General features: G+C 39.6%; 1 protein-coding gene across 3 annotated transcripts in view; it reads right to left on the reverse strand.

Annotated features, from left to right (window-relative positions):
• Positions 1–25804, reverse strand: part of JARID2 (jumonji and AT-rich interaction domain containing 2) — a 256135-nt gene that overhangs the window by 90536 nt on the left and 139795 nt on the right. For all 3 annotated transcript variants that reach the window (XR_014025984.1, XR_014025985.1, XM_081324217.1), the window contains exon 3: positions 18068–18209. Coding sequence is in view for 1 of the 3 variants with exons in the window: in XM_081324217.1 (XP_081180343.1) it covers positions 18068–18209 (142 nt within the window). In the remaining 2 variants the exon portion in view is untranslated. The remainder of the gene's footprint in view (positions 1–18067; positions 18210–25804) is intronic.

The following is a 25804-nucleotide window of genomic DNA, read 5'->3' on the forward strand; positions in this document are numbered from 1 at the left end:
CTGATGCACTCTAACTGCTACAAGTCTTAGCCAGCAGACCTAATGGCGAAGAGCTGAATATCAAGAAATGGGGTAGAGTGCTAAACTCCGCTGTAAAATGATATTTATGCTTCTTTCATTTTACTTCTATAATAAAAAGGATATTTAATAATTATTGCTTCATAAAACAGAGAGAAACAATCAAGTCCCCAAAGAAACTTAAATTAGATTAGTTATGGTCAAATTAGAATACAATGCAGTCACAATCCAATAAATCTACTGTGTCGTTTCTGGTCTCTAGTGTACTATATCCGGCATTCTTTATAGAGATATTCGCATACAAAGTTTCATTGTCTACAACTGGTGGAAACAATGGTAATTTTGAATTCTTATAGCTATGCTTTGAAATAGCCATAAGCACTCTTTCAAAGTATAATTTTTCTTGAGGAGAGAGGAACTTCAGGGCAGAAAGTGGCTGTAATTGGTATGCTGCAACACACATTTGACTGCATTTATTTAATTTGCAGTTTCACCTTGTCCATGAATTCGACATATTCACATAGAGAACCTGCCCAGAAATTGAGATAAACCAAAAATCTCCAGTCGATACACAATATTGTTACAGTCAACTTGAGTTTTCACTCTGTCCCTCCAAGAAACTCCACCCTTATAGTGAGTTTACCTACCGGTGCCAGTGGCTGTATGTGAATATTTATGGAATTTCTTTGGCAGCAATGCAGAGGTGGTTTGCTACTGCCTATTTGGGGACACTTTTTAAACTAACAACGTAGCCAACAACTCAGGTTTTACTCATCCCAAACCAACCAGGTCCAGACCTTTGTTCCCAAGTTCAGTCAGGTTTGTTAAGTGCTGCCATTTCATTATCTTCCTCCTACCTTTCTAATAAGGTTTTTAATTTTTTACCCCTTTCTATCGTTTTTTTTAAATCTTCTTAGATATAATCTTTTAGTTTTTTAAATTCTTTTTTAACTTTGTGTATTTTATATTTTTTTTAGTTTTTAAAATTATTAATCGTTTAAGCTTCATCCTTATGTTGCTTTATGACCATAATAAAGATTTGACTTGACTCCTCCTACTTCATTTCCTGTTTAGGGAAAAAAAAATTACACACAACAGCTACACCAGAAACCTGGATTTCTTTAGAGTAATTGTTTTCCAGCAGGCAGCAATCACTTTCCGCCAGAGAAGATTTAGAAAATAGCTAGACAGATTGTATATCAGTAATTGCTAGACAACTTCATTTATTGGCTAAGTAGAATGATGCTTGTTACAAAATGGAAACAATAATTTTGTGTTTTGCTTTATATGTCTGTTTTTAGAAGGACGATAAATTACTGGGGGGGGGGAGTTTTGTGGTGTTAATGAAAACTGAGTGTCTGGGCCTTGTGGATTATCCTAAGGGGGAAAGTCCTCCCCACTCCTACCATTAATGCCTAGAAAAAATAGGTGAATGCTGAGTGAATTGTGGAGTAAAGTTGCTTTTAAGGGACAGATATTAGTTGTTTTTTTTAAAAAAAAAAAGTGAATATGATGTATGGCCCAGAATGCTGAATTAGGACATAGTTCTAAAGTTTTGGCTTGGCATTTTCTTTCTACTAACCTCCAAAAGGTGGTTCCCTTATTTCCTATTCGAAATGATCTCCCACAAATCTAACTGCAAAAATGTAAAATTAGAAAAAAGATGTAAGCTTCAAACTATGAGTTCTTGGTTTCAACCAATACTGAGTTTTCCTAACTACTTATAAATCGCCATCAAGCCTTATCTGGATATTACTATATAAAACCTTTTTTAGCCAAAGCTCTTTATGATATATACAAACTCATCAGTCTATTCCTTTGTGCAAAATTCACAAAAGACATGAGAAATAGGAATACAAAGAAATTATGTCATGAAAAAGAACAAGAAAATGAAGAATAACTGAATGTAATTTGTGGTAATATATCTCTTCATATTTTCTATTTATCACCATACCCTTTTGAGGATCTCATCAACTTCATTCCTAACTTTCTTGGTTTCTTGCCTTTTGATCCATTTAGTTTTCCTTCATATATTTGCTTTACAATCTAATTTTTGTTCATTCATTTTTCAAAAAAACACAGGGAATATTGAGATCTTAAGAGTCAAAGACAAAAGATAAATACATGTTTTATTTATGTTTTATATAGTTAAAATGTAATACACAGTTATAAGTATCACTGATGTACAGATCTGCCAGTTTTTGATGACAACAGAGATATTACTCTTACAAAACTGACACAGCTTACAGAGATTATTTTGGTTAGATGAAATTAAAATCCCTCAAAAAAGAGCAACCTTTTGTACTACACAGAATATTTCGTCTGGCTAGCATTATGATATGTAAGCAGGAATGTACTTGACTTTAAGGCTGCCATAAAGATCTCTTTCAATGTTACACTAGGAGGTAATGCCATCGCCCTGTGCGCTCACACAGAGAGGGCCTCCTCAGGGTGCCGTCGGCCAGACAATGTCAGCTGGCGACCCCCACGGGGAGGGCCTTCTCTGTTGGGGCACCTGCTTGGTGGAATCAACTCCCCCAGGAGCTCCGGATGGCCCCAGACCTTCGGTCCTTTAACCGTGACCTTAAGACATATCTTTTCCAACAGGCCGACCTGGACTGATGATAATAGGGTTTTTAATTATGATTTTAAATGTTTTTATTGGTTTTAGTAGGACTTTGACACAATTTAATTCTTTTTTAATATTTGTATTTATTTGTATTTTATTGTTGTTAGCCACCCTGCGTCCTTCGGGAGATAGGGCGGCATACAAGTGTTTGTATGTATGTATGTGTGTGTGTGTGTGTATATATATATATATATATATATATATATATATATATATATATATATATATATATATATATATATATATATATATATATATATATATATATATATATATATATATATATATATATATATATATATATATATATATATATATATATATATATATATATATATATATAAATGATTCTAGTTCTGACTCATATCAAACATTATATGTCTGACATTAATAAGCTTTGGTTCAGATGTGTCATCTAAGATATACTATTTTCTTTTTCCAGCATGGTATGATTGGGCATATATAAATTCTATTGCTTGTTGGAGACAGAGCACGAGGGACTGAATTGCAGAAAAGAAACAGCACACACCGAGAATCTATTCATATGATAACTTCCAAATCTGCTATTGAATGAAATCAAATGAGAAATGCACAATTAAGTTGTGATGAACACGGCAGCTTGCCAGGTGCTGGACGTGTACCATCACATTTTGCAATCCTGGGCAGGCAGCCAAGATAAGAGAGTTATCATGTCCCTGGTGAGCTGCCATACATAACCAATGGGCTGTGTTCAGCTTGGTGAGACAGTCTCAGTGCAGGTCTGGATTAAGGACTGATGTCATGTGAAATAGTTATTCACTTAAGGATTTATGGGGCATGCTAAGAAGGTCACTGAAATATTGAATACAACCTTCCCCAGACTGGCTGGGAATATTGGGATTTGCAGTCACAACACATCAGAAAAGGTCAGGTTGGTGAAGGGTGATACATACTGGATTTTACCCAAAGGCAAATAAGTTTCCTTCTCTATTTGTAATGTTCTTTTGACATTTATAAAAACTCTTGACAGTCATAACCTAATGCATGTACTATAAACAATCCTAGACTTAATTAATACCGATCCCTGACCTTAGGCACAGTGATATTTGAAAGTACAAATATAAAACCACCAAGTTAGTATTTCTGATGAAACTGTTCTTTGTATTTTTTTGTTCACATGTCATGGCTTAGCCCAGTGGTGGCGAACCTAGGGCACGCGTTCCAGAGGTGGCACTCAGAGCCCTCTCTGTGGGCATGCGCACCGTCGCCTGAGCCCTGCATCCCCCCGCACCCGCCTAACCAGCAGCCCCCCCCAGAGGAGAGTTGCCCCGGGTGCAGCCCATGTGGAGCAGCGCAGCCAAGGACATGGTAGCCAGGCAGCAAGGAAAAGATTCCGCCCTCATGCCCCGTCACGCGGAGATAATGCTGCGGAGTTCAGGCAGAGGGCGTGGCCACCATGGCACTGCAGGGCCGCCTGGACGATCTGTTGCGGCGGGCCGTGGAGGTGGTAGGTGGCCATGCAGACAGGCAGGGCGGGCGAGGTGGTTTTTGGGCACTCAGTCTCTAAAAGGTTTGCCATCACTGGCTTAGCCCCAAACAAGAATAACTATGCCTATTAATTCCTCCCATAAGTGGGCATGGCCAAATACAGATTACTCTCTCAATGGTTTGCTTGGTATGCTCTATAAACCAGAACTCTAGTTTGTTTTGGAAGCAATAAAACAGAGAAAGAAATGTAAAACAAACCATCATTTCATTTTCTAGTTTGTCTGTTTGAATAAGTGAGAATCCTAGTTTTATATGACAATATCATTTTATCATTTAAATCTTCATTTAACTTGGCAGGAGCCAGTAAGTTTAAGGCATAATATGACTCATGTGGAAAATAAACATAATTTCACTCTTCAAACTGTTCTGCAAGTACAACTTTTTTCTCTTTTATGGAGCCATCATTCCATTATAGCACTGTAGATAACAGCAGTGGTATCATATATAGTATTGTGCTACACATTTTGATTTAAATTAATCTTATTTGCCTGGAATAATTTAAAACTAAAAACACACCCTCATAGAACAAATATAGCCAGGGAAAACTTTGGAAGCCGTTTAAAGACTGCAAGTCCTCTCCTGAACAAAATCTTTTTTTTTTAATTCACAAACCATAATTTTAATTTACTATTACTGATATGATAAATGTAAATATAGCTTTCATACGTTTTTGTCACCTTGAGTTGGCCAATCAAGATGTTTAACATTTTTTGTAAGTGTAACTGGTATTCATCAGCAGAATCTTGCATTGGAAGAAGATGGGATACCTTTAACAAAAAATGGTAGAACTGTCTAGCTTGGTTCCATGTCAGTTTTTCATTTATCAAGGGATCTGTACCGCTCCTAAAATGAAGTTGACTTTGGTTGCAAATCCTGAAACCTTTTCATCAACTGACACAATGTAACCTGAAAAATTGCAACTACTCCCCCCCCCTCAAGATTACAAGGGGACACTAGGCTGGAACATTCTTTAACTCTCATCTGATGCAAGCTTGCATAATATTTTACATTTGTTTAATTGAAAAAAAAATCCTTATTATGGTTTTTAGACCAGACAACACAACAATAAAATATTGTGAATCTGTAATAATTATTACTGAAAAATACATAAAATGCCATAACATACATTACTATTTTATAGATAGCAGTGATATGGATAGCAGTGGCAACTGCAATTTAGTTCTCCTGTTTAGCACGAACATTTGTGGTAAACTTCAACTAGAGGTAGGATGGATACTCTAGTTTTTCTTAATATTGTAATAAATCTCTCCCCTTTAATAAACATATTACTGTAATACAGAGATGCTGACTAGTCTTGTGGTTAACATAGCTACTATGGCATTTTTCATTACAAGTGATTCCATCCTTTAAATAATATGTTCCAAAATTATGCACAAATGTTAACATTTTCCTATTTGCTTCACCTTCTAAGAGTGTATTGCTTCTATAGGGATATTTTTCCCCAAGTTCTGCAGTTAAAACAAATGCAAAATGCTTCAATGGACTTGATTTATTCACTGAAACTCTTTTTTTCTTTTGATAAGCGTATTATGAATTAATGCCTGCTGAACTGGCAAAAGTATCCCATGCATTCATTAAAAAATAATCTAAATGTAACTTTTACATGTTAAACAAATCAATTTCAAACACCTATGGTTAATGACTCACTGCATTCCATGCAAAAATTCCAGATATGCACTTGAACAGGATTAAACCATTATAATTCATATGGTAGTTCTCAAAGTGCTACTGGATGGGATTTTTTTGTTAAATTATAAAGACAAATGGTCCCCAAAGAAGACTCATAATTATTACTTCATTATAGATAAGCTTTGACTTTGAATATATTTTTAAGTATCACGCATACTCTGTTTCAGCCTATTGCATTTGAAGGTCTGATAGGACAATCACTCTATTATGTAACTAATCCCTATAGGGTTATTCATATAGTTAAATAAAGGGTTTAATGAGCTTTTGGGAAGAGAAAAATGCTTCAGTAGCGGACAACTTTAAGCCACAAAAATGAAGGACACTGAATACTCCAACACTAACTTGTTGTCCTCCTTCATGGATTACTGCCTTGTCGTGGCAAAGGGGCTTGCGTACTTCAATGAATCTATGAGTTATGCCGTGCAGGGCCACCCAAGATCGACAGGTCATAGCAGAAAGTTCTGACAAAACGTGATCCACTGGAGAAGGAAATGGCAACCCACTCCAGTATCTTTGCCATGAAAACCCCATGGAGAGTACCAAAAGGCAAAAAGATATGATGCTGGAAGATGAGCCCCTCAGGTTGGAAGGCATCCAATATGCTACTGGGGAAGAGAAGAAAGGCTAGTACTAGTAGTGCCAGAAAGAATGAAGCGACTGGGCCAAAGCCGAAAGGACGCTCAGCTGTGGATGTATCTGGTGGTGAAAGGAAAGTCCGATGCTGTAAAGATTTTTTCTCCATAGGAACCTGGAATGTAAGATCCATGAATCAAGGAAAGCTGGACGTGGTCAAACAAGAGATGACAAGACTGAACATCGACATCTTAGGAATCAGCAAACTAAAATGGACAGGAATGGGTGAATTTAATTCAGATGACCATCAGGTATACTACTGCGGGCAAGAATCCCTCAGAAGAAATGGAGTAGCCTTCATAGTCAATAAAAGAGTAGGAAAAGCAATACTGGGATACAATCCCCAAAATGACAGAATGATCTCGGTTCGAATCCAAGGCATTCAATATCACAGTAGTCCAAGTCTATGCCCCAACCACCGGTGCTGAAGAGGATGAAATTGACCGGTTCTATGAAGCCCTACAGCACCTTATAGAACTAACACCAAAAAATGATGTCCTTATCATCATGGGGGATTGGAATGCTAAAGTAAGAAGCCAAAAGATAACCGAATAACAGGCAAGTTTGGCCTTGGAGTACAAAATGAAGCAGGGCACAGGCTGATAGAATTTTGTCAAGAGAATACGATGGTCATAGCAAACACTCTGTTCCAACAACCCAAGAGACGGCTCTACATATGGACATCACCAGACAGTCAACACAGAAATCAGATTGACTATATGCTCTGCAGCCAAAGATGGAGAAGCTCTATACAGTCAGTAAAAACAAGACCAGGAGCTGATTATGGCTCAGACCATGAGCTTCTCGTTGCAATATTTAGGCTTAAACTGAAGAAAGTAGGGGAAAGCACTAGGCCACTCAGGTATGAACTAAATCAGGGGTGTCAAACTCAATTTCATTGAGGGCCGCATCAGCATTGCGGTTGCCCTCAGGGGGCCGGGTGGGTAAGGCTAGGGTGGGCGTGGCCTACTGGGTGGGCATGGCTAGAGTGTGTATGGCCTACTGGGTGGGCATGGCCAGCTCTACATCGTTCGCATCAAGGGTGCCTATGGGGGCCTGGGCAGGAGAGGGACAGATCTGAGGGTCTCTGGCAGAAGGAGGGTCTCTGGGCCAGGGCCAAGGCAGTGGGGGCCGTTCCCTCACTGTTTCCAGGATGGCTTTGCGGGCCGCATGAAACCACTTCGCGGGCCGGATCTGGCCCCCGGGCCTTGTGTTTGACATGTCTGAACTAAATCATATCCCTGACAAATATACAGTAGAGGTGACAAATAGATTTAAGGAATTAGACCTGATAGACAGAGTGCCTGAAGAATTATGGACGGAGGTTCGCAACATTGTACAAGTAGTAGCAACTAAAACCATCCCAGAGAAAAAGAAATGGAAGAAAGCAAAATGGTTGTCTGAGGAAGCTTTGCAAATAGCTGAGGACAGGAGGGAAGCGAAAGGCAAGGGAGAAAAAGAAAGATACACCCAATTGAATGCAGAATTCCAGAGAATAGCTAGAAGAGATATGAATGCCTTCTTAAATGAACACTGCAAAGAAATAGAAGAAAACTATAGAATAGAGAGGACGAGAGATCTCTTCAAGAAAATTGGAGAGATGAAGGGAACATTTCATACAGAAATGGGCATGATAAAGGACCAAAATGGCAGGGACCTAACAGAGGCAGAAGAGATTAAGAAGAGGTGGCAAAATTACACAGAACAACTATACAAGAACGAGCTTAACATCCCTGATAACCACAATGACATCGTCACTGACCTCGAGCCAGACTTCCTAGAATGTGAAGTGAAATGGTCCTTAGGTAAGCTGAGCAACAACAAAGCTAGTGGAGGTGACAGTATTCCAGCTGAGCTATTCAAAATCTTAAAAGGAGATGCAGTAAAAGTGCTCTACTCAATTTGCCAGCAAATTTGGAAAACTCAACAGTGGCCATTGGAAAAGATCAGTTTACATTCCAATTCCAAAGAAAGGCAGTGCCAAAGAATGTTCAAACTATCACACCATTGCACTCATTTCACATGCCAGTAAAGTTATGCTTAAAATCCTACAAGCTAGACTCCAGCAGTATGTGGATCGAGAACTACCAGAAGTATAGGCAGGATTTCGAAGAGGCAGAGGAACTAGAGATCAAATTGCCAACATGCGCTGGATCATGGAGAAAGCTAGGGAGTTCCAGAAAAACATCTACTTCTGCTTCATTGACTATGCTAAAGCCTTTGATTGTGTGGATCACAACAAACTGTGGGAAGTTCTTAAAGAGATGGGAGTACCAGACCATCTTATTTGTCTCTTGAGAAACCTATATGCGGGTCAAGAAGCAACAGTGAGAACTGGACACGGAACCACTGATTGGTTCAAAATTGGGAAAGGAGTCCGGCAAGGCTGTATACTGTCACCCTGCCTGTTTAACTTATATGCAGAGCACATCATGAGAAAGGCAGGGCTAGATGAATCAAAAGTTGGAATTAAAATTGCTAGGCGAAATATCAACAATCTAAGATATGCAGATGATACCACTCTAATGGCAGAAAATGAAGAGCCTCGTTGCGAGTGAAGAAGAAGAGTGAAAATGTTGGGTTGAAACTAAACATTAAGAAAACCAAGATCATGGCATCCGGCCCTCTCAATTCCTGGCAAATAGATAGGGAAGAAATGGAGGTAATGACAGATTTTATTTTCCTGGGCTCCAAGATCACCGCAGACAGGGACTGCAGCCAAGAAATTAAAAAAACGCTTGCTCCTGGAGAGGAAAGCCATGGCAAATCTAGACAGCACACTAAAAAGCAGAGACATCACCCTGCCAACAAAAGTGCATATTGTCAAGGCTATGGTCTTTCCAGTTGCAATGTATGGCTGTGAAAGTTGGACCATAAGAAAGGCTGAGTGCCAAAGAATTGAAGCCTTTGAACTATGGTGTTGAAGAAGACTCCTGCGAGTCCCTTGGACTGCAAGGCGATCAAACCGGTCAGTCCTGGAGGGGATCAACCCTGACTGCTCTTTAGAAGTCCAGATCCTGAAGTTGAAACTCAAATACTTTGGCCACCTAATGAGAAGGAAGGACTCACTGGAGAAGAGCCTAATGCTGGGAAAGGTTGAGGGCAATAGAAGAAGGGGACGACAGAGAATGAGGTGGCTGGATGGAGTCACTGAAGCAGTAGGCGTGAGCTTAAATGGACTCCAGAAGATGGTAGAGGACAGGAGGGCCTAGAGGAACGTTGTTCATGGGGTCGCGATGGGTCGGACACGACTTCGCAACTAACTAACAACAACAACAAACTTGTTGTCTAAGAATGACCAGGCTAAACCATTAAACTATAAGGAACCACACGATTAGTAGGTTGCAATAGGATAAATAGATAAGGAAACATATTGCACAATATAAGACTCTTTAATGAAGCGGATTATCTAGACCCGTACCAATCGGGCTTCAGGCCCGGGTACAGCACGGAGACGGCATTGGTCGCTCTGGTGAATGATCTCTGGAGGGCTCGGGACAGGGGATATTCCTCTGTCCTAGTCCTATTAGACCTCTCAGCGGCTTTCGATACCATCGACCATGGTATCCTGCTGCGGCGCCTCAGGGGATTGGGAGTGGGAGGCACGGTTCTTCAGTGGTTCTCCTCCTATCTCCTGGGACGCTCGCAGTCGGTGTTGGCAGGGGGGCAGAGGTCGACCGCGAGGCCTCTCGTTTGTGGAGTTCCTCAGGGGTCGGTCCTCTCGCCTCTCCTGTTCAACATCTATATGAAACCGCTGGGTGAGATCATTCGTGGTTTTGGAGTTGGGTATCATCAGTATGCTGATGATACCCAGCTTTTCATTTCAACCCCAAACCACCCCAGTGATGCCCTCGACGTGATGTCCCGATGCCTGGAGGCGGTCCGGGTCTGGATGGGGAGGAACAGGCTTCGACTCAACCCTGACAAGACTAAGTGGCTGTGCGTACCGGCATCTCAGGATATTCAGGATATCCCACCCCTCACTATGGGGGGTGAGTTATTACCCCCTGTAGATAGGGCTCGCAACTTGGGTGTCCTCCTAGATTCACAGCTCTCCCTAGACCATATAGTAGCTGTGACTAGGGGGGCCTTCGCCCAGGTTCGCCTGGTGCGCCAGTTGCGGCCCTATCTAGACCGGGATGCCTTACGTACGGTCACTCATGCGCTCGTGACCTCTCGTCTTGACTACTGCAACGCTCTCTACATGGGGCTACCCTTGAAGACCACTCGGAGGCTCCAACTGGTACAGAATGCAGCCGCGAGAGTTGTGTTGGGAGTTTCCCGACACTCCCATGTCACACCTTTGCTCCGCGAGCTGCATTGGCTACCAGTTGTCTTCCGGGTGAGGTTCAAGGTGTTAGTAATGACCTACAAAGCCCTACATGGCATGGGTTTGGAATACCTTGGGGAGCACCTGCGGCCGGCGTCAACTTCCCTCCGCCCAGTACGCTCCCACAGAGAGGGCCTCCTCAGGGTGCCACCGGTCAAAGAATGCCGACTGGTGGCCCCCAGGGGGAGGGCATTCTCTGTGGGTGCACCGGATCTTTGGAACCATCTTCCGGTTGAGCTCCGGATGGTGCCCGATCTCCGCTCCTTCCGGCGCGATCTTAAAACCCATCTTTTTGAACAAGCTGGCCTGGCCTGATGGGACGGGGTTGGATTTTATAAATGGATTTTAACTGTTAATCTGTATTAATTTATTATGGGCACTGTTTAATTACTTTTTAATAATTTTTAAATTAGTTCACCGCCCTGAGTCCTTCAGGAGAAGGGCGGTATACAAATTAAATTAATAAATAAAATAAATAAATAAATGATTGTACCACTTTATACCTCTGTTCTGTAGCATGGAATTCCTAAATCAGCCAATCGAACATCAATACATGTCAGTGTTTATTTCATCCTTCATTGGACACTAATTTCCAGTCCTACATGGAGAGTTGTCCTTGTTATACAGTACTCTAATCCAGATGGAGCTGCATGGTACAATGAAAAACCCTTTCAATATACTTATTGTGTGTTAGGAAATGGGATGAAGACCTCTAAGTAACTGGCAAGAAGCAGCTATCAATTTCTTTGTTGAGTACAAAATCATACCTTTTGAAAAAGACACAAATTTGGCTCAATTGGTGTGTTTTGGCTGGTCTTAATAAAGGTATTGCCTGATTCTGGATACTTTCAACAGCTTGGCAAGTATTAATATCCTAAAGAATGCTATTGAACTCATTTTCACCCCTGGTTATCAACACAATGTATATACAATGTAGAATCTCTATGTCAGATTCCCCAGCAGACATGGGTTCAAGTTTTTCTAGCTTGTTTTCATCAAGACACTGGCTGCTGGTACAATAATATAGAAATGGTCTTCTGTGGAAAAGCTTGGAGCAATTTAATTAGAACAAGATTCTATCAGTGCCTAAACCTGATTTACTACTCAATAAGGAACATACATATAGGCCTTTGCTTTGTTTGTTGGTACAAAGCATGCAGTTTGTTCCAGTGCACATAGCTAGATATATACAGAACATGTGGCATTGCAGCACTAGAAAACTAAGACATTGCATATGTTAGTTATGGGAGTGTGAGAATCATTGACAGCCTAGATTGCATGCTCTTTAATTAAATGCATATTTTAAGTGGCAGCATGCTATCATTCTTGCTAAAGGAATACAGGAACATTTTAACCACTAGGGGGCAAACTTTACCAAACTGTAGATAATAATATAACCCCATAATTGTTATATTTCATGTTATGCAATATTACACACACACACACACACACACACACACACACACACACACACACACACACACACGGTCGGCAGTTTGGCAGGTCGAATCCCGAGTGCCGCGTAACAGAGTGAGCGCCTGTTACTCGTCCCAGCTTCTGCCAACCTAGCAGTTCGAAAGCACGTAAAAATGCAAGTAGAAAAATAGGGACCACTACGGTGGGAAGGTAACAGCGTTCCATGCGCCTTTGGCGTCTAGTCATGCCGGCCACATGACCACAGAGAAGTTCTCGGACAAACGCTGGTTCTTCAGCTTTGAAACGGAGATGAGCACCGGCCCCTAGAGTTGGAAACGACTAGCACGCCATGTGCGGGGGAACCTTTACCTTTACACACACACACACACACACACACACACACACACACACACACACACACGGTATGTAGATTCAAAGAAAAACACCAATAAAATAACTGCAGCTAAATTTTCAATTGCACTCAAAGGAAAATGTTGACATATCTATTATCATATCATGGCTGCTTTGTAAGAACAGGTTATGGGTGACTCCAACTCACTTAGATACATTGCCCTAGTTGTTATAGTTCTAAATCCCACACAGCATTCATCTTCTTTGTTATTGTACAGTTTTCTATTTTTAGACATTGTATTTTGCTGAATACATACAGTGCATTCAGAAAGTATTCAGACTCCCTTTACTTTTGTCAATTTTGTTATGCTGCAGCCTGATTCTACAGTGGTTGAAATTCATTTTTTTCTCATTAATCTACACTCAGTACCCCATAATGGCAAAGTGAAAACAAAATTTTAGAAATGTCTATAAATTTATTAAAAAGAAAAAACTGAAATATCACATTGGCTAAGTATTCAGACCCTTTGCAACAACACGTGAAATTTAGCTCAGGTGCCTTCCATTCTCCTGATCCTTGCCAACATGTTTCTACACTCTGATTGGAGTCCACCTGTGGTAAATTAAACTGATTGGACATGATTTGGAAAGACACACACACCTCTCAATAGAAGGCCTTACAGCTGACAATGCATACTGTAGCAGAGCAAAAGCTGTGAGGTCAAAGGAACTGCCTGCAGATCTCAGAGACTAGCTTATTGTATGGCACAGATCTGGGGAAGGCTACAATAACATTTCTGCTGCACTAAAGGTTCCTAGGAGCACAGTGGGCTCCATAATTCTCAAATGGAAGACGTTTGGCACAACCAGGACTCTTCCAAGAGCTGGTCGTCTGGTCAAATGGACCAATCGAGGGAGAGGGGGCTTTGTAAGAGAAGTGGCTAAGAACCCGATGGTCACTTTGACTGAGCTCCAGAGATGCTGTGTGGAGATGGGACAGAGTTCCAGAAGGACAACCATCATTGCAACCCTCCACCGATCTTGCCTTTATGGCAGAGTGGCTAGACGGAAGCATCTACTCAGTGTAAAGTACACGAAAGCCCGCTAGGAGTTTTTTTTAAAAAGCACCTGACTCTCATACTGTGAGGAACAAGATTCTCTGGTCTGATGAAATCAAGAATGAACTGTTTGGCCTCAATTCTAAGCATTATGTCTGGAGGAAACTAGGCACCACTCATCACCTACCCCACAGGTCTGCAACCCGCGGCTCCGGAGCCGCATGCGGCTCTTTCAGCCGTCTCCTGCGGCTCCCAGTCCTCTGCCATGTGCAGTCAAAAAAAAAAAAGTGGGACTAAAAAAGTTCAACCAATCAATTCAAATATGCAGGGTAGGTGCATATCTCGCCTTGGCTCCACTCTTCAGTCAACCCCTGTTCTGCACATGCGCGCATGTACGCACATGCACACACATTTTTTGCGGCTCCCAGTTTTTCCTTTTGTGAGGGAACCGGTTCCGAGTGGCTCTTTCACTGTTTCAGGTTGCTGACCCCTGACCTACCCAATATCATCCCAACCGTGAAGCATGGTGGTGGCAACATCATGCTGTGGGGGTCTCTTTCAGCAGGATAGACTGGGAGACTAGTCACGGTTGAGGGAAAGCTGAATGGAGCAAAGTACAGAAATATCCTTAATGAATACCTGTTCCACAGTGTTCAAGACCTCAGACTGGGCTGAAGGTTCACTTTCCAACGTGACAATGATCCTAAGCACACAGCCAAGACAACACAGGAGTGGCTTAGGGATAACTCTGTGAATGTCTTAGAGTGGCTCAGACAGAGCCCTGACTTGAACCTTATTGAACATCCCTGGAGGGACCTGAAAATGGCTTTCCACCTATGGTCGCCATCCAACCTGACTGAGCTTGAGAGGATTTGCAAGGAAAAATGGCAGAAAATCCTCCAATCCAAGTGTGCAAAGCTTGTCACATCGTACCCCAAAAGTTTCGAGGTTGTAATTACTGCCTGCCAAAGGTGCTTCAATAAAGTACTGAGTGAAGGATCTGAATATTTATGCCAATGTGACATTTCAGTTTTCTCCTTTTAATAAATTTACAGACATTTCTGTTTTTACTTGGTCATTATGGGGTACTGAGTGTAGATAAATGAGGGGGGGGGAAATGAATTTCAATAACTGTAGAATCAGGCTGCAGCATAACAAAATTGACAAAAGTGAAGGGGGTCTGAATACTTTCTGAAAGCATTGTAAGTCCCTCCATGGATATTTAGGTATTCCCATTAAAATAGCATTGTTTAAAAGTAAGGTTTTCAATTTACCATTATTTTTACTTTATCAAATTTTTGAAACCGTCTGTCTCCCTTATAGAGGAACCGGGCAGTGTGCAAGTGAAAGAAATGGAAACATAAAACCAATATATGAAATTTACAATTTAAAAAAGCAAGAACAGATTAAAAAATAGTATTAAAAAGTTAATTAAAAGGCGGGGGAAGGTATTCAGAACAGTAAGGAGCTCTATGACTGTGTGCTGTTCTGTATACCACAAAGCAGAGCAGTGCTTTTACATCTTTTAAAAGACCAGGGGGGGGGAGACACTGAGGGGGAGAATAATTCCACAGGGTGTGGACAATGGAGAGAATGTCAATCTCTTCCTGGACCCCACCAGTTGGAATTCTTTAGCTGACAAGGTCTGCAACATGCCACCCCTGCCTGCCCAAATGGTATGGGCTGAGGAAATGGGATTATAATAATAAAATACATTCAGTTTGGCAGATCCTGAAATCATCTACAAATCTTAAGTACCATTACAATGATCACTTACTTAAAGCATCTATTTTAACCACAGAAATATTTAAAAGAGTTGCACTAATTGAACATTAAAATACAGTATGCTGCTATCTGATATCTCTATTTTTCAATTTTTGAAAAGTTGCTCATAGTGTATTTTGTCTCCTAATTCTATTTTCACCACCCAATGTAAACCTTCTTTTCAGTAAGCTAGGTTGCCAAGTTGAGGCAAAATAGGTTTGTAAGGCATATCTATCCTGCGGTTGACATTAATTCCTTGATTTAAATATTATGCACACTGCTGTTTACATAATTAATTGCTTGAATAAGAAATAGAAGCAAATCAATACACTCTAATTAAACTGGAGTATTTTCCTTGCTTTCAAGTTTCCTCAGCTTTTGCTTAAACCCACGGGAAAATACTGAGTAATAGTAGGAAAGTTATTGTGTCAATAAGTCCAATTGTGTCAAGTCAATAAGACAAAATATAGATAAAATGTATTCAAATAATAGGTGAGAAAAAGTGAATTATTTTCTGTGACAGCACATTTCCCAAACACTAATTATAAAATAGTTCAAAAATTGTATGTTTAGTTAGAGTAGAGCAGGGGTGTCAAACTTGCGACGTCACATGACATTGCACGACGTATCGGAACTTTTTCCCCATTGCCGGCAATGGGGTGGGCGCGGTTTTGTCGTGATGCGTCCGGCCCGTGGGCTGGCAGCTTGACACCCCTGAAGTAGAGGGTCTTTAAGGCTATTGGACATTTCTGAGGGACAAAGTTGCTGACTTTTTAAAAGTTCTATGTACAAAATTTTAAGTAACATATCATTGTTTCTCTCTCAGACTTAAATGCCTATTTATAAATGGATCTGATTCTTCACAAGCAGAACTGACAATTTGTTCCCTCCCATTTCTTAAATTAAATGTTACCGTAAAACAAAATTGTTTAGGGAAAGTGCTCTCTGCATATTCAGAGAACAGAGAACATAAGAGCTATATTACAGGTAGTCCTTGCCCTATGACAATTTGTTCCAAAGTTACGACAGCACTGAATGAACACTGGTTATGACTGAGCCTTGGAGTTTTGCCGTCCTGGCACCCTGCAGTCATGTGATTGCAATCTGTGTGCTTGGCAACATGCTTACACTGATGACCTGTTACAGCGGCCCACCATTACGTGATCACCATTTGTAAGTTTCCCTGTAGGCTTCCCCAGAAGATCGATGGGGAAGTGAACAGGGAAAGTTGCAAGATACAAATCTCCTCTATCTGTGCACCCTCTGCCAGCCTGTGTCTCCCGTACACTTCCTCTGACCCCCACCACACCTCTCTTGCATCCTCTCACACCTTTGCTCACCTTCCTTGATTAGTACTGCATCTTTGGCATACCCCCTCTCAACGTCCCTTGCACGACTGCCATCCCCTTGCTCTCTCCTACACACAGCAGCCACTTGGACCTGGGACTTACATCTTCCTGCTGGCTTTTCCACTGACTTTGATTGTGGGAAGCCAGAAGGAAGGTGCTTCACCTAATGATAGTGGGATTCAGTTAACAATACAAACTTTGTGAGGTGCCTGGAGCTGCCTCTAGGCAAGATGGGTGGGATATTAGATAGATAGATAGATAGATAGATAGATAGATAGATAGATAGATAGATAGATAGATAGATAGATAGATAGATAGATAGATAGATACGATACGATACGATAGATAAACTCTGAGACTACAAGGATTGTTCCTGATAAGTGATACAGTTGCATTTTGCAACCACACTGCTTAGCAGTGGAAATTCTAGTACCAAGTGTCATTGTTAGTCCAGAATTACCTGAATGGCCTTTTATTAACCATTTTTCTTCAAGCATTCAATTTTCTTCTTTAATACAAAACATGAAATAATGGTAGCATATATTTTATTTTTGACACATGTAGGCTCAACTACATCCTCCATTTTACTTTATTGTGCCTATTTAGGAGGAGGCCCAGAATATAGCATAACAAGAGTCAAAAAGGATTTTATTACTGATCTAAGGAGAAAAGTGCAACATTATTAAAATATTGTTTTACAAGAGCCACTAGAATAACTATCATGTTTATTACGGGGCTCTGTTTGCTGGCAACAATTTTTGATTATCTATGCCTTTTAAGCTCCGTCTTTTGGTGTAGCCGCATGTTTTGTTCAGCAAGTCAAGCACCGCAAAATTAAAAACAAATCTTTCAGAAAACCAAGCAATGCCTTAAAGAAACCTCTTCAAATTAAGGTTATGATGGTTGAGATTTTGAAAGAGCTTCAAATCCAAACGAAAAGTTTTTCCCCCTAAGAAAAATGCTTTTCATTATAAGCAAATAATTATTTTATTATTAAAAGCAACATACATATCAATGGGGGGTTTTTTTGACATTATTTTTGGGTTTGCTTTCGTAATTCTTTTACGTAGATCCTTTTCTTGAAGCAGAGAAGACACGGCTTTTGGCGATGTCTTTCTTGAGGCCATGCAGTAAACATGTAGAGTGAAATCTACATTTGGAAGTCCCTCATCTTCACCCAGACTTTCCACTGAATTAATGAGATGCTTCAGCATGGCTCCACTGTTAGGTTTATTTATAAGACTACATTCTATTAAATTATATGAATTTAAAAGAATCTTACCTTTTCCTTGAGGGCCCTTCTTCAAAATCTGAAGAACTGATATCATTGGAAGTTGAGGATACTTGTGATGCATCATCCTTCTCATTCTCTAGCTGTTCAGATCCTGGCCTTAATCCTTTAGATGGGCCATTACCAAGGAGTCCTGTAATTAAAAAAGCAAAAGAGTTAAGACAAATAGCCACAAATCTACTCCAAAAATATACTAAAGACAGCCAGAAACACACACACACAGCGAGACAAAGAATAACTATGGCACCAGGCATCCTTTTCTAAAAAATATCAACTATATAAAATGTAGCCTAATAATATTGCTAAATAATATATTTAATGAACTTATTATACTGCTTATGTACATTATGAATCTTATCTCAGTTATCTCTTCCAGTCTTTTCTCTCAATATTTTAAATCCTGTGAAAACTGCTGCGATTGTGTGCCTTCTGGAAAGGTAACTGACTTTCTGTCCAAGATGAGATTTTAGCTGATTCATGTCCCATCTCATTTTATTGAAATTTAGGCCAGTCAAGTACAGTAAATTATCAGCATTACAGACCTCAATTCACTAAGCTTTAGATGTAACAGATAAAACCTGAATTTCTATTTCATCCCAAACAACGGACACCTATTTTTTCATATTACAGGTAATCCTCAATTTAGGACTGGTTGCTTAATGACCGTTCGAAGTTACAATGGACTCGAAAAAAATTATGACCCCTCCTGGAAGTCATGACTGCCACACCACCATTCCTGTCACATGATCATATTTTGGGAGCTTGATACTTTTTTAAAAGAAGGAAATTACATTTTAAACATTAGATCATTTTTTTCTAGATCTAATCTCTTTAATGGGTTCAGTAAAAAACTGGAGAAAATCCTAGAATTTCCATAATTCTATAACACATTTCAATGTTATGGCATATATGAATAAAAACAGAGGTGCTCCCTCACCTCTTTTCTTTGTTAATTAATTTTTTTCTCCCACTTTTCACCATCACCTTTATCTCTATTTAACACAAAAGATAATAAGCGGTTTCAGCCAAACACTGTCAGACTCCTGAAGCACACTTGGGAAGGATCACTCTGCACAGGTCTCACTACCTACACACACAACAGCCCTGCCTGTTGCCACCTTTACACTTAGTATGCATGAACTGATATTTGCAGTTGCTAGGAGTTGAACATGACTTAATGGCACATAATCAATGTACAGTTGCAAGAAAAAGTATGTGAACCCTTTGGGATTACGTGGAGTTTTGCATGAATTGGCCATAAAATGCGCTCTAAACGTCATGTAAGTCACAACAATAGAAAAACACAGTCTGCTTAAAATAATACTACACAAACAGCTGTTGTCATGTTTTAATTGAAGATAAGATGGAAACATTCACAGTGCAGGGTGGAAAAAGTATGTGAACCTTTGGACTTAATAACTGGTTGACCCTCCTTTGGCAGCAATAACCTCAACCAAACGTTTCCTGTAGTTGCAGATCAGACCTGCACAATGATCTGGAGTAATTTTGGACCACTCCTCTGCACAAAACTGTTTCAGTGTAGCAATATTCTTGGGATGTCTGGTGTGAATCGCTCTCTTAAGGTCATGCCACAGCATTTCAATCGGGTTGAGGTCAGGACTCTGACTGGGCCACTCCAGGAGGTGTATTCTGTTCTGTTGAAGCCATTGTTTTGTTGAATTACTTGTATGCTTTGGGTCATTGTCCTGTTGCATCACCCATCCTCTGCGGAGCTTCAGTTGGCGGACAGATGGTCGTACGTTTTCCTGCAAAATGTCCTGATAAACTCTGGAATTCATTTTCCCATCAATGACAACAATCCATCCAGGCCCTGAGGCAGCAAAGCAGCCCCAAACCATGATGCTCTGTCCGCCATGTTTTACAGTGGGGATGAGGTTTTGATGTTGGTGTGCTGTGCCTTTTTTTCTCCACACATAGTGTTGTGTGTTTTTCCCAAACAACTTAATTTTGGTTTCATCTGTCCACAGTATATTTTGCCAGTAGTGCTGTGGAACATCCAGGTGCTCTTTTGCAAACTTCAAACGTGCTGCAATATTTTTTTTTGGACAGCAATGGCTTCCTCCGTGGTGTCTTTTCATGTACTCCATTCTTGTTTAATGTTTTCCTTATTGTAGATGTGTCAACAAAAATGTTAGCATGTGCCAGAGATTTCTGTAGGTCTTTAGCTGACACTCTAGGATTCTTCTTTACCTCATTAAGCATTATGCGCTGTGCTCTTGCAGTCATTTTTACAGGATGACCACGCCTAGGGAGAGTAGCAACAGTGCTAAACTTTCTCCATTTGTAGACAGTCTGTCTTACCGTGGACACATGAACATCAAGGCTTTTGGAGATACTTTTGTAACCCTTTCCAGCTTCATGCAAGTCAACAATTCTTGATCATAGGTCTTCTGAGAGCTGCGAGGCATGGTTCACATCAGACAGTGCTTCTTGAGACCAGTAAACCCAAAACAGGTGTGTGTTTTTAAAGGGCAGGGCAGCTGTCAGCAACACATCCAATATCATCACACTGATTGGAGTCAAGGTTGGCTCACTTCTGGCTCCAATTAGCTCTTGGAGAAGTCATTAGGCTAGGGGTTCACATACTTTTTCCACCCTGCACTATGAATGTTTACATGTTATGTTCAATTAAAACATGACAACAGCTAATGTTTGTGTAGTATTATTTTAAGCAGACTGTGTTTTTCTATTGTTGTGACTTACATGATGTTTAGAGTGCATTTTATGGCCAATGCAAAACTCCACATAATCCCAAAGGGTTCACATACTTTTTCTTGCAACTGTATGAACTGATATTTGTCAGCTACCAAATACATTACTAGCAGATTCTGTGGCCAATAAACTGGTTGTGGCCTCACAACTCAGTTACATTTTAAAATAACATACTTGATGCCACTCTCACGAAATGGAAGGCTGCCTTTTGTCATTAGGTACATTTATTCTTTTGTGATAAACAGAGACATAATGTAACAGCCATTAAAAAAATAATTTATTCAATGGTGCTCAATATTAATAATTATTTCAAAGCCTGAAATAATTGAGGAATATTAGTTTTTTTTAAAAAAAATAAAGCATGTTAAATCTTACAGTCTTAACATTCCTATTTTTTATTCCTATTTTGATTTATTTCTATTCCCAAAAAATCTATTTACTATTAATGTATCACTGAATTTGGGGCCACAGATTATTTACACTCGGCATGGAAATAGCTCTCACTGTCCATGGTCTAGTATATGTTTAACTGATAATTAGAAACGAGACTTCAATATATTGTGGAAAGGCTTTTGCCGTTTGCAGGCAGCATTAATACACAGTAATGTGACTGAGAGGCCCCCTCCACCAAGTTTGTGAAAGATTCAGACAGGAGAAACCAATGTTACCCACATGGTGCAAGTGAGGCAAACCCTTAACCACCAGCTGATGAGTTGCTTTGAAGAAATATTGGCCAGCTGCTGCAAGAAAGCCACATGATCTCTTGCAACTAGATTAACCCAACGAAATGTGAATAACTGAGCAAGGAAGAGAGGGGGGAAATTACAGGTACATTTTACAGAATCACTTGTGACAGGAAGAGGGAAGAAGTGCTTATGGAACGAAGAGTAAAACCACACGTTGTGAAAATTAACCCCAAATTTCTCTAGACTCATTGTTTACTGTTTCATTATTCACAGTTTTATGAAACAGACCCTCTGTAAATACTGAGGGGCAGCTGATTTGCTACAAATTGGGGAATTAAGTAAACATCCACTTTGTCACCTAGTGGCATAAGATATTTCACGTACAGAACGGCATCACAATCAGAATATAAACAACAAAAGGATGTTTGACCCCTTAAAACATCATCAGGATTTTTCTTTTTGGACATTTTGCATGAAACATAACAAAATGAAATACAATACATGAGCTTGATTAGGAAAAAAAACCAGAAGATAACAGAACAAAATGAAAGTTATGTTGTAGCCATAGCATAAAGGCTAATTTAAATATATACTTATAATCTATTATAAAAAATAAGTTGGAAGTCACTTGTCTTTCTTTTTCTTTTTCTGCACTTTCAGCTTTGCTTTATTTTTCTTTGTTTACTTTTTTCTCTTTTCTATCTTGAAGTTTTTGCTTTTATTCTTTCTAGTTTACATTTTTTTTTAAAAAAAAATGTAAAACATTCATATGGCCTAAAGTATTCTGCAATGTTTACCTTATTTTTACACCCAAGGAGGAGTCCATCTGAAAAATCAAACCAGGCTGATGTGTTATACCTGCAGTAACTATATGTCCTGCATTATAAAAGACAATCCTTTATTTTTTTTAAAAAATGCCTTTTAAATTTATTTATTTTCCAAAACCTCACTTTTGAACTTTATTTTGGTAATTTAACTGTTCTTACAAATGGTACCTCTTAATGTATATTCTTTAATATACATATGAAAAATAAGGAACTTGACTTGTCTTTTCAAAATAAATTTACCCATAGTGTTTGATTTAGATTTTATTAGAATATGTAGTTTTATAAAGTTTTTCTTGGCTTTGCTGCTGAATTTTCCTTTCTGAAAGAATTAAATGTTTTATCCTTTTGAACTTTAAAAGACACAAAAAAAGCATAACCAGGCTTTTACTAAAAGAACTGTGCAGATCACAATCCATTTCATGAGAACATAAAAAGCTAAAGAATTATATGGTTCAGATTCCTATTCCCCATTTCTGCCTGTGATTGATGCCCCTGCTTAAATGCTATCCTGCAAGTCAACATCTAGAACAAAAGTAGGTTCTTTAGACAAACAAAGCAAGTGTGGCTGAAAACATAACACACACACACACACACACATTTATAGCCTTGGAATAAAGCCAAGTGAAATTCTCTCTCCACCACTTCCCTTTACAAGCATCCCTCAGTTTTCATCCCAAAAGATGTAACCAATTTAAGTTTATTTCAGGGTTTAGCTAAACAACATTTAATTGCAATCTGGAATACAAACGGTGAACAATCCCTATGCCTAAGCAAAGCCAAACTGCTCCCATTAAAGTAAGAATGGGCTGAGAAACCAACAATAACTTTCAATTATTTCAGTGGAAGTTACAAATTCTAGTTACATGTTGAAATCTTTCACTAAATTTAATTGGAATATTTTTTTTCCATAGGAAACAAATTGACTTCAAAAAATGCAGCTTAAGCTCCACCACAACCCCTCCTATAAATAGTCTTGTAAATGTGATGTTCTCATGAATGCCACAAAGACACACCATAGACCACACGATTCTGCATTCCTTTTGCTAGTCCCAGTTTGCCAGATTCTGGAAAACAAATATCTGGAAAGGGAATCCTTTTGCACTTGTGATGGTCCCCCACAGACTTTGTACAGTACACAGGATCTATTAGAATGCAGTAATTCACAGTAGTCCACTAATGCAAACATTGGAATGGTGAACAAGTTGAAAAGAAAATTTGAAGAACATGAGGCGAAAAAGTCCTAAACTTATTAGCAATTCACTGCAATACATGCATGCACCTTTTGAGTCAAAGCCCATTTATAAGGGCAACATTGTCTTCTGTAGGTTAGATTTTTTTAAAAACCAATTTAAAATTTATTCTGAAAACAGAATAAATTTCCTTCCTGAGGAAATAAAAGACTGATACTCCAAGACAAAAAAAAATCTCTTCTTAAGCAAGAAGCTGCAAAGAAAAAAGGGGAAGTTATCATAAATTTGTCCCCATTGATCAGATTATGAAGTGCACTCAAAAAAAAAATCAAATTGTCCAATTTAAAGTCTTTTACCCTTTTGTAATACCTTATGCTGCCAATTTATTTTCTTTTTAAAAATGTCATCATAAACAAGAAGCTTTTCATTACAGTGCCTTCCACCAAATTCTTTTCATAAAACTGAAAAAATAATCTTTGGTGATCATGAAAAGTTATTTCAGTCTTGTTGATGACAACCAACATAAAAATGGATTTTAATTTATTGCTTCCTTTTTCTTTGCAGTTTTAAAAATTGTTGCTGGTTAAATTTACAGTTAACAAACTCCAGGGAAGACTAAATCATGTATATAATTTGAGACCCTGTAGTTATTTAGGTAACCTTTGTGACAGAATTGTTTTTATTATTATTTTTTCCAAGACCAATATTTATTCTGGAGAAATGCCATGCTAAAATCCAAGCTATATGAAGCTAATATTGTCAAGAAAGGAGTTCTGTTGACTGTTGGTTTACTTGCACTTCTTTCCTTACTTCAATTTCAAACTTTCACTACACTCTTTTAAAAAGAGCTGAAAGTGCATTTCCTTCTCCAAAAAAAACCCAAACAAAAAAACCAAAAAACCACCCCCAATAAGTATGCTAAACTTGGGAGTCCTCCTAGATTCACAGCTTTCTTTAGAAGATCATATAGTAGCTGTGACTAGGGGGGCCTTCGCCCAGGTTTGCCTGGTGCGCCAGTTGCGGCCCTATCTAGACCGGGATTCCTTGCGTACAGTCACTCATGCGCTTGTGACCTCTCGGTTAGACTACTGCAACACTCTCTACATGGGGCTGCCCTTGAGGACCACTCGGAGGCTCCAACTGGTGCAGAATGCAGCCGCGAGAGTTGTGTTGGGGGTCTCCCGATACTCCCATGTTACACCTCTGCTCCGTGAGCTGCATTGGCTTCCAGTTGCCTTCCGGGTGAGATTCAAGGTGCTGGTAATGACCTACAAAGCGCTACATGGCATGGGTCCGGAGTACCTTAGGGAGCACCTGCGGCCGGCATCAACTTCCCTCCGCCCAGTGCGCTCCCACAGAGAGGGCCTCCTCAGGGTGCCACCGATCAGAGAATGCTGACTGGTGGCCCCCAGGGGGAGGGCGTTCTCTGTGGGTGCTCCTGACCTGTGGAACCATTTACCGGTGGAGCTCCGGATGGCTCCCGACCTTCGCTCCTTCCGACATGATCTAAAAACCTATTTGTTTGAACAAGCCGGCCTGGTCTGATGGATTTGGGTTTTAATTATTGTTTTTAAGTAATTTATTTATTGTATTTGGGCACTATGATTTAATCTGTTTTTAATTTTTGTATTTTGGTATTTATTGCCCTGTTCACCGCCCTGAGTCCTTCGGGAGAAGGGCGGTATACAAATTAAATAAAATAAATAAAATAAATAAATAAACCTTTCTATGTTCAAGAGAGTCAAAGACTACAGGGCTTTAAATACATGCTTTACTTTTTCTGTTGCAACAAGAAGTAACACAGACTTCTTGTTTTGTCTCCAGGGAAACTTTGTAAGTTGAACCTTTCAGCATTGCCTTAACCATAATTTAATTAACAGAATGTCAGCAGTTGGGATCTATCTCAAGAACCTGCTCAGATTGCTTCTGATCATCCAAATCTGAGCTAGGGTGTTGTATAACCAGTAATAATACTAACCACAAAATACCAGAATATGGACCTGATGAGAAAGGATTAATTTCCCCACTTCTAGCTAGAAGAAAAAGCTTATTGCTTCTTCCTATCCTATAGAAAAAACTCCATCCCTTTAGTTGCATGAATTGACTTCAGTTAAATGTGGCTTAACTCTTTTATTATCCCAGCTTGATAACCAATTTGCAAAAAGACAGATACGTGGAAGCTGAAGTAAAATACAGCATACTGCGATAAAGAAATTTGTATTTGAAAACGTTGGATCATTCTTTTAATCTTCTTTCCCCTCCTAAATTGTGTCGGGTCCACCCTCTGAAAAA

The sequence above is a fragment of the Vipera berus genome, assembly GCF_964194415.1.
Source record: "Vipera berus genome assembly, chromosome: 3".
NCBI classification, from domain to species: Eukaryota; Metazoa; Chordata; class Lepidosauria; order Squamata; family Viperidae; genus Vipera; species Vipera berus.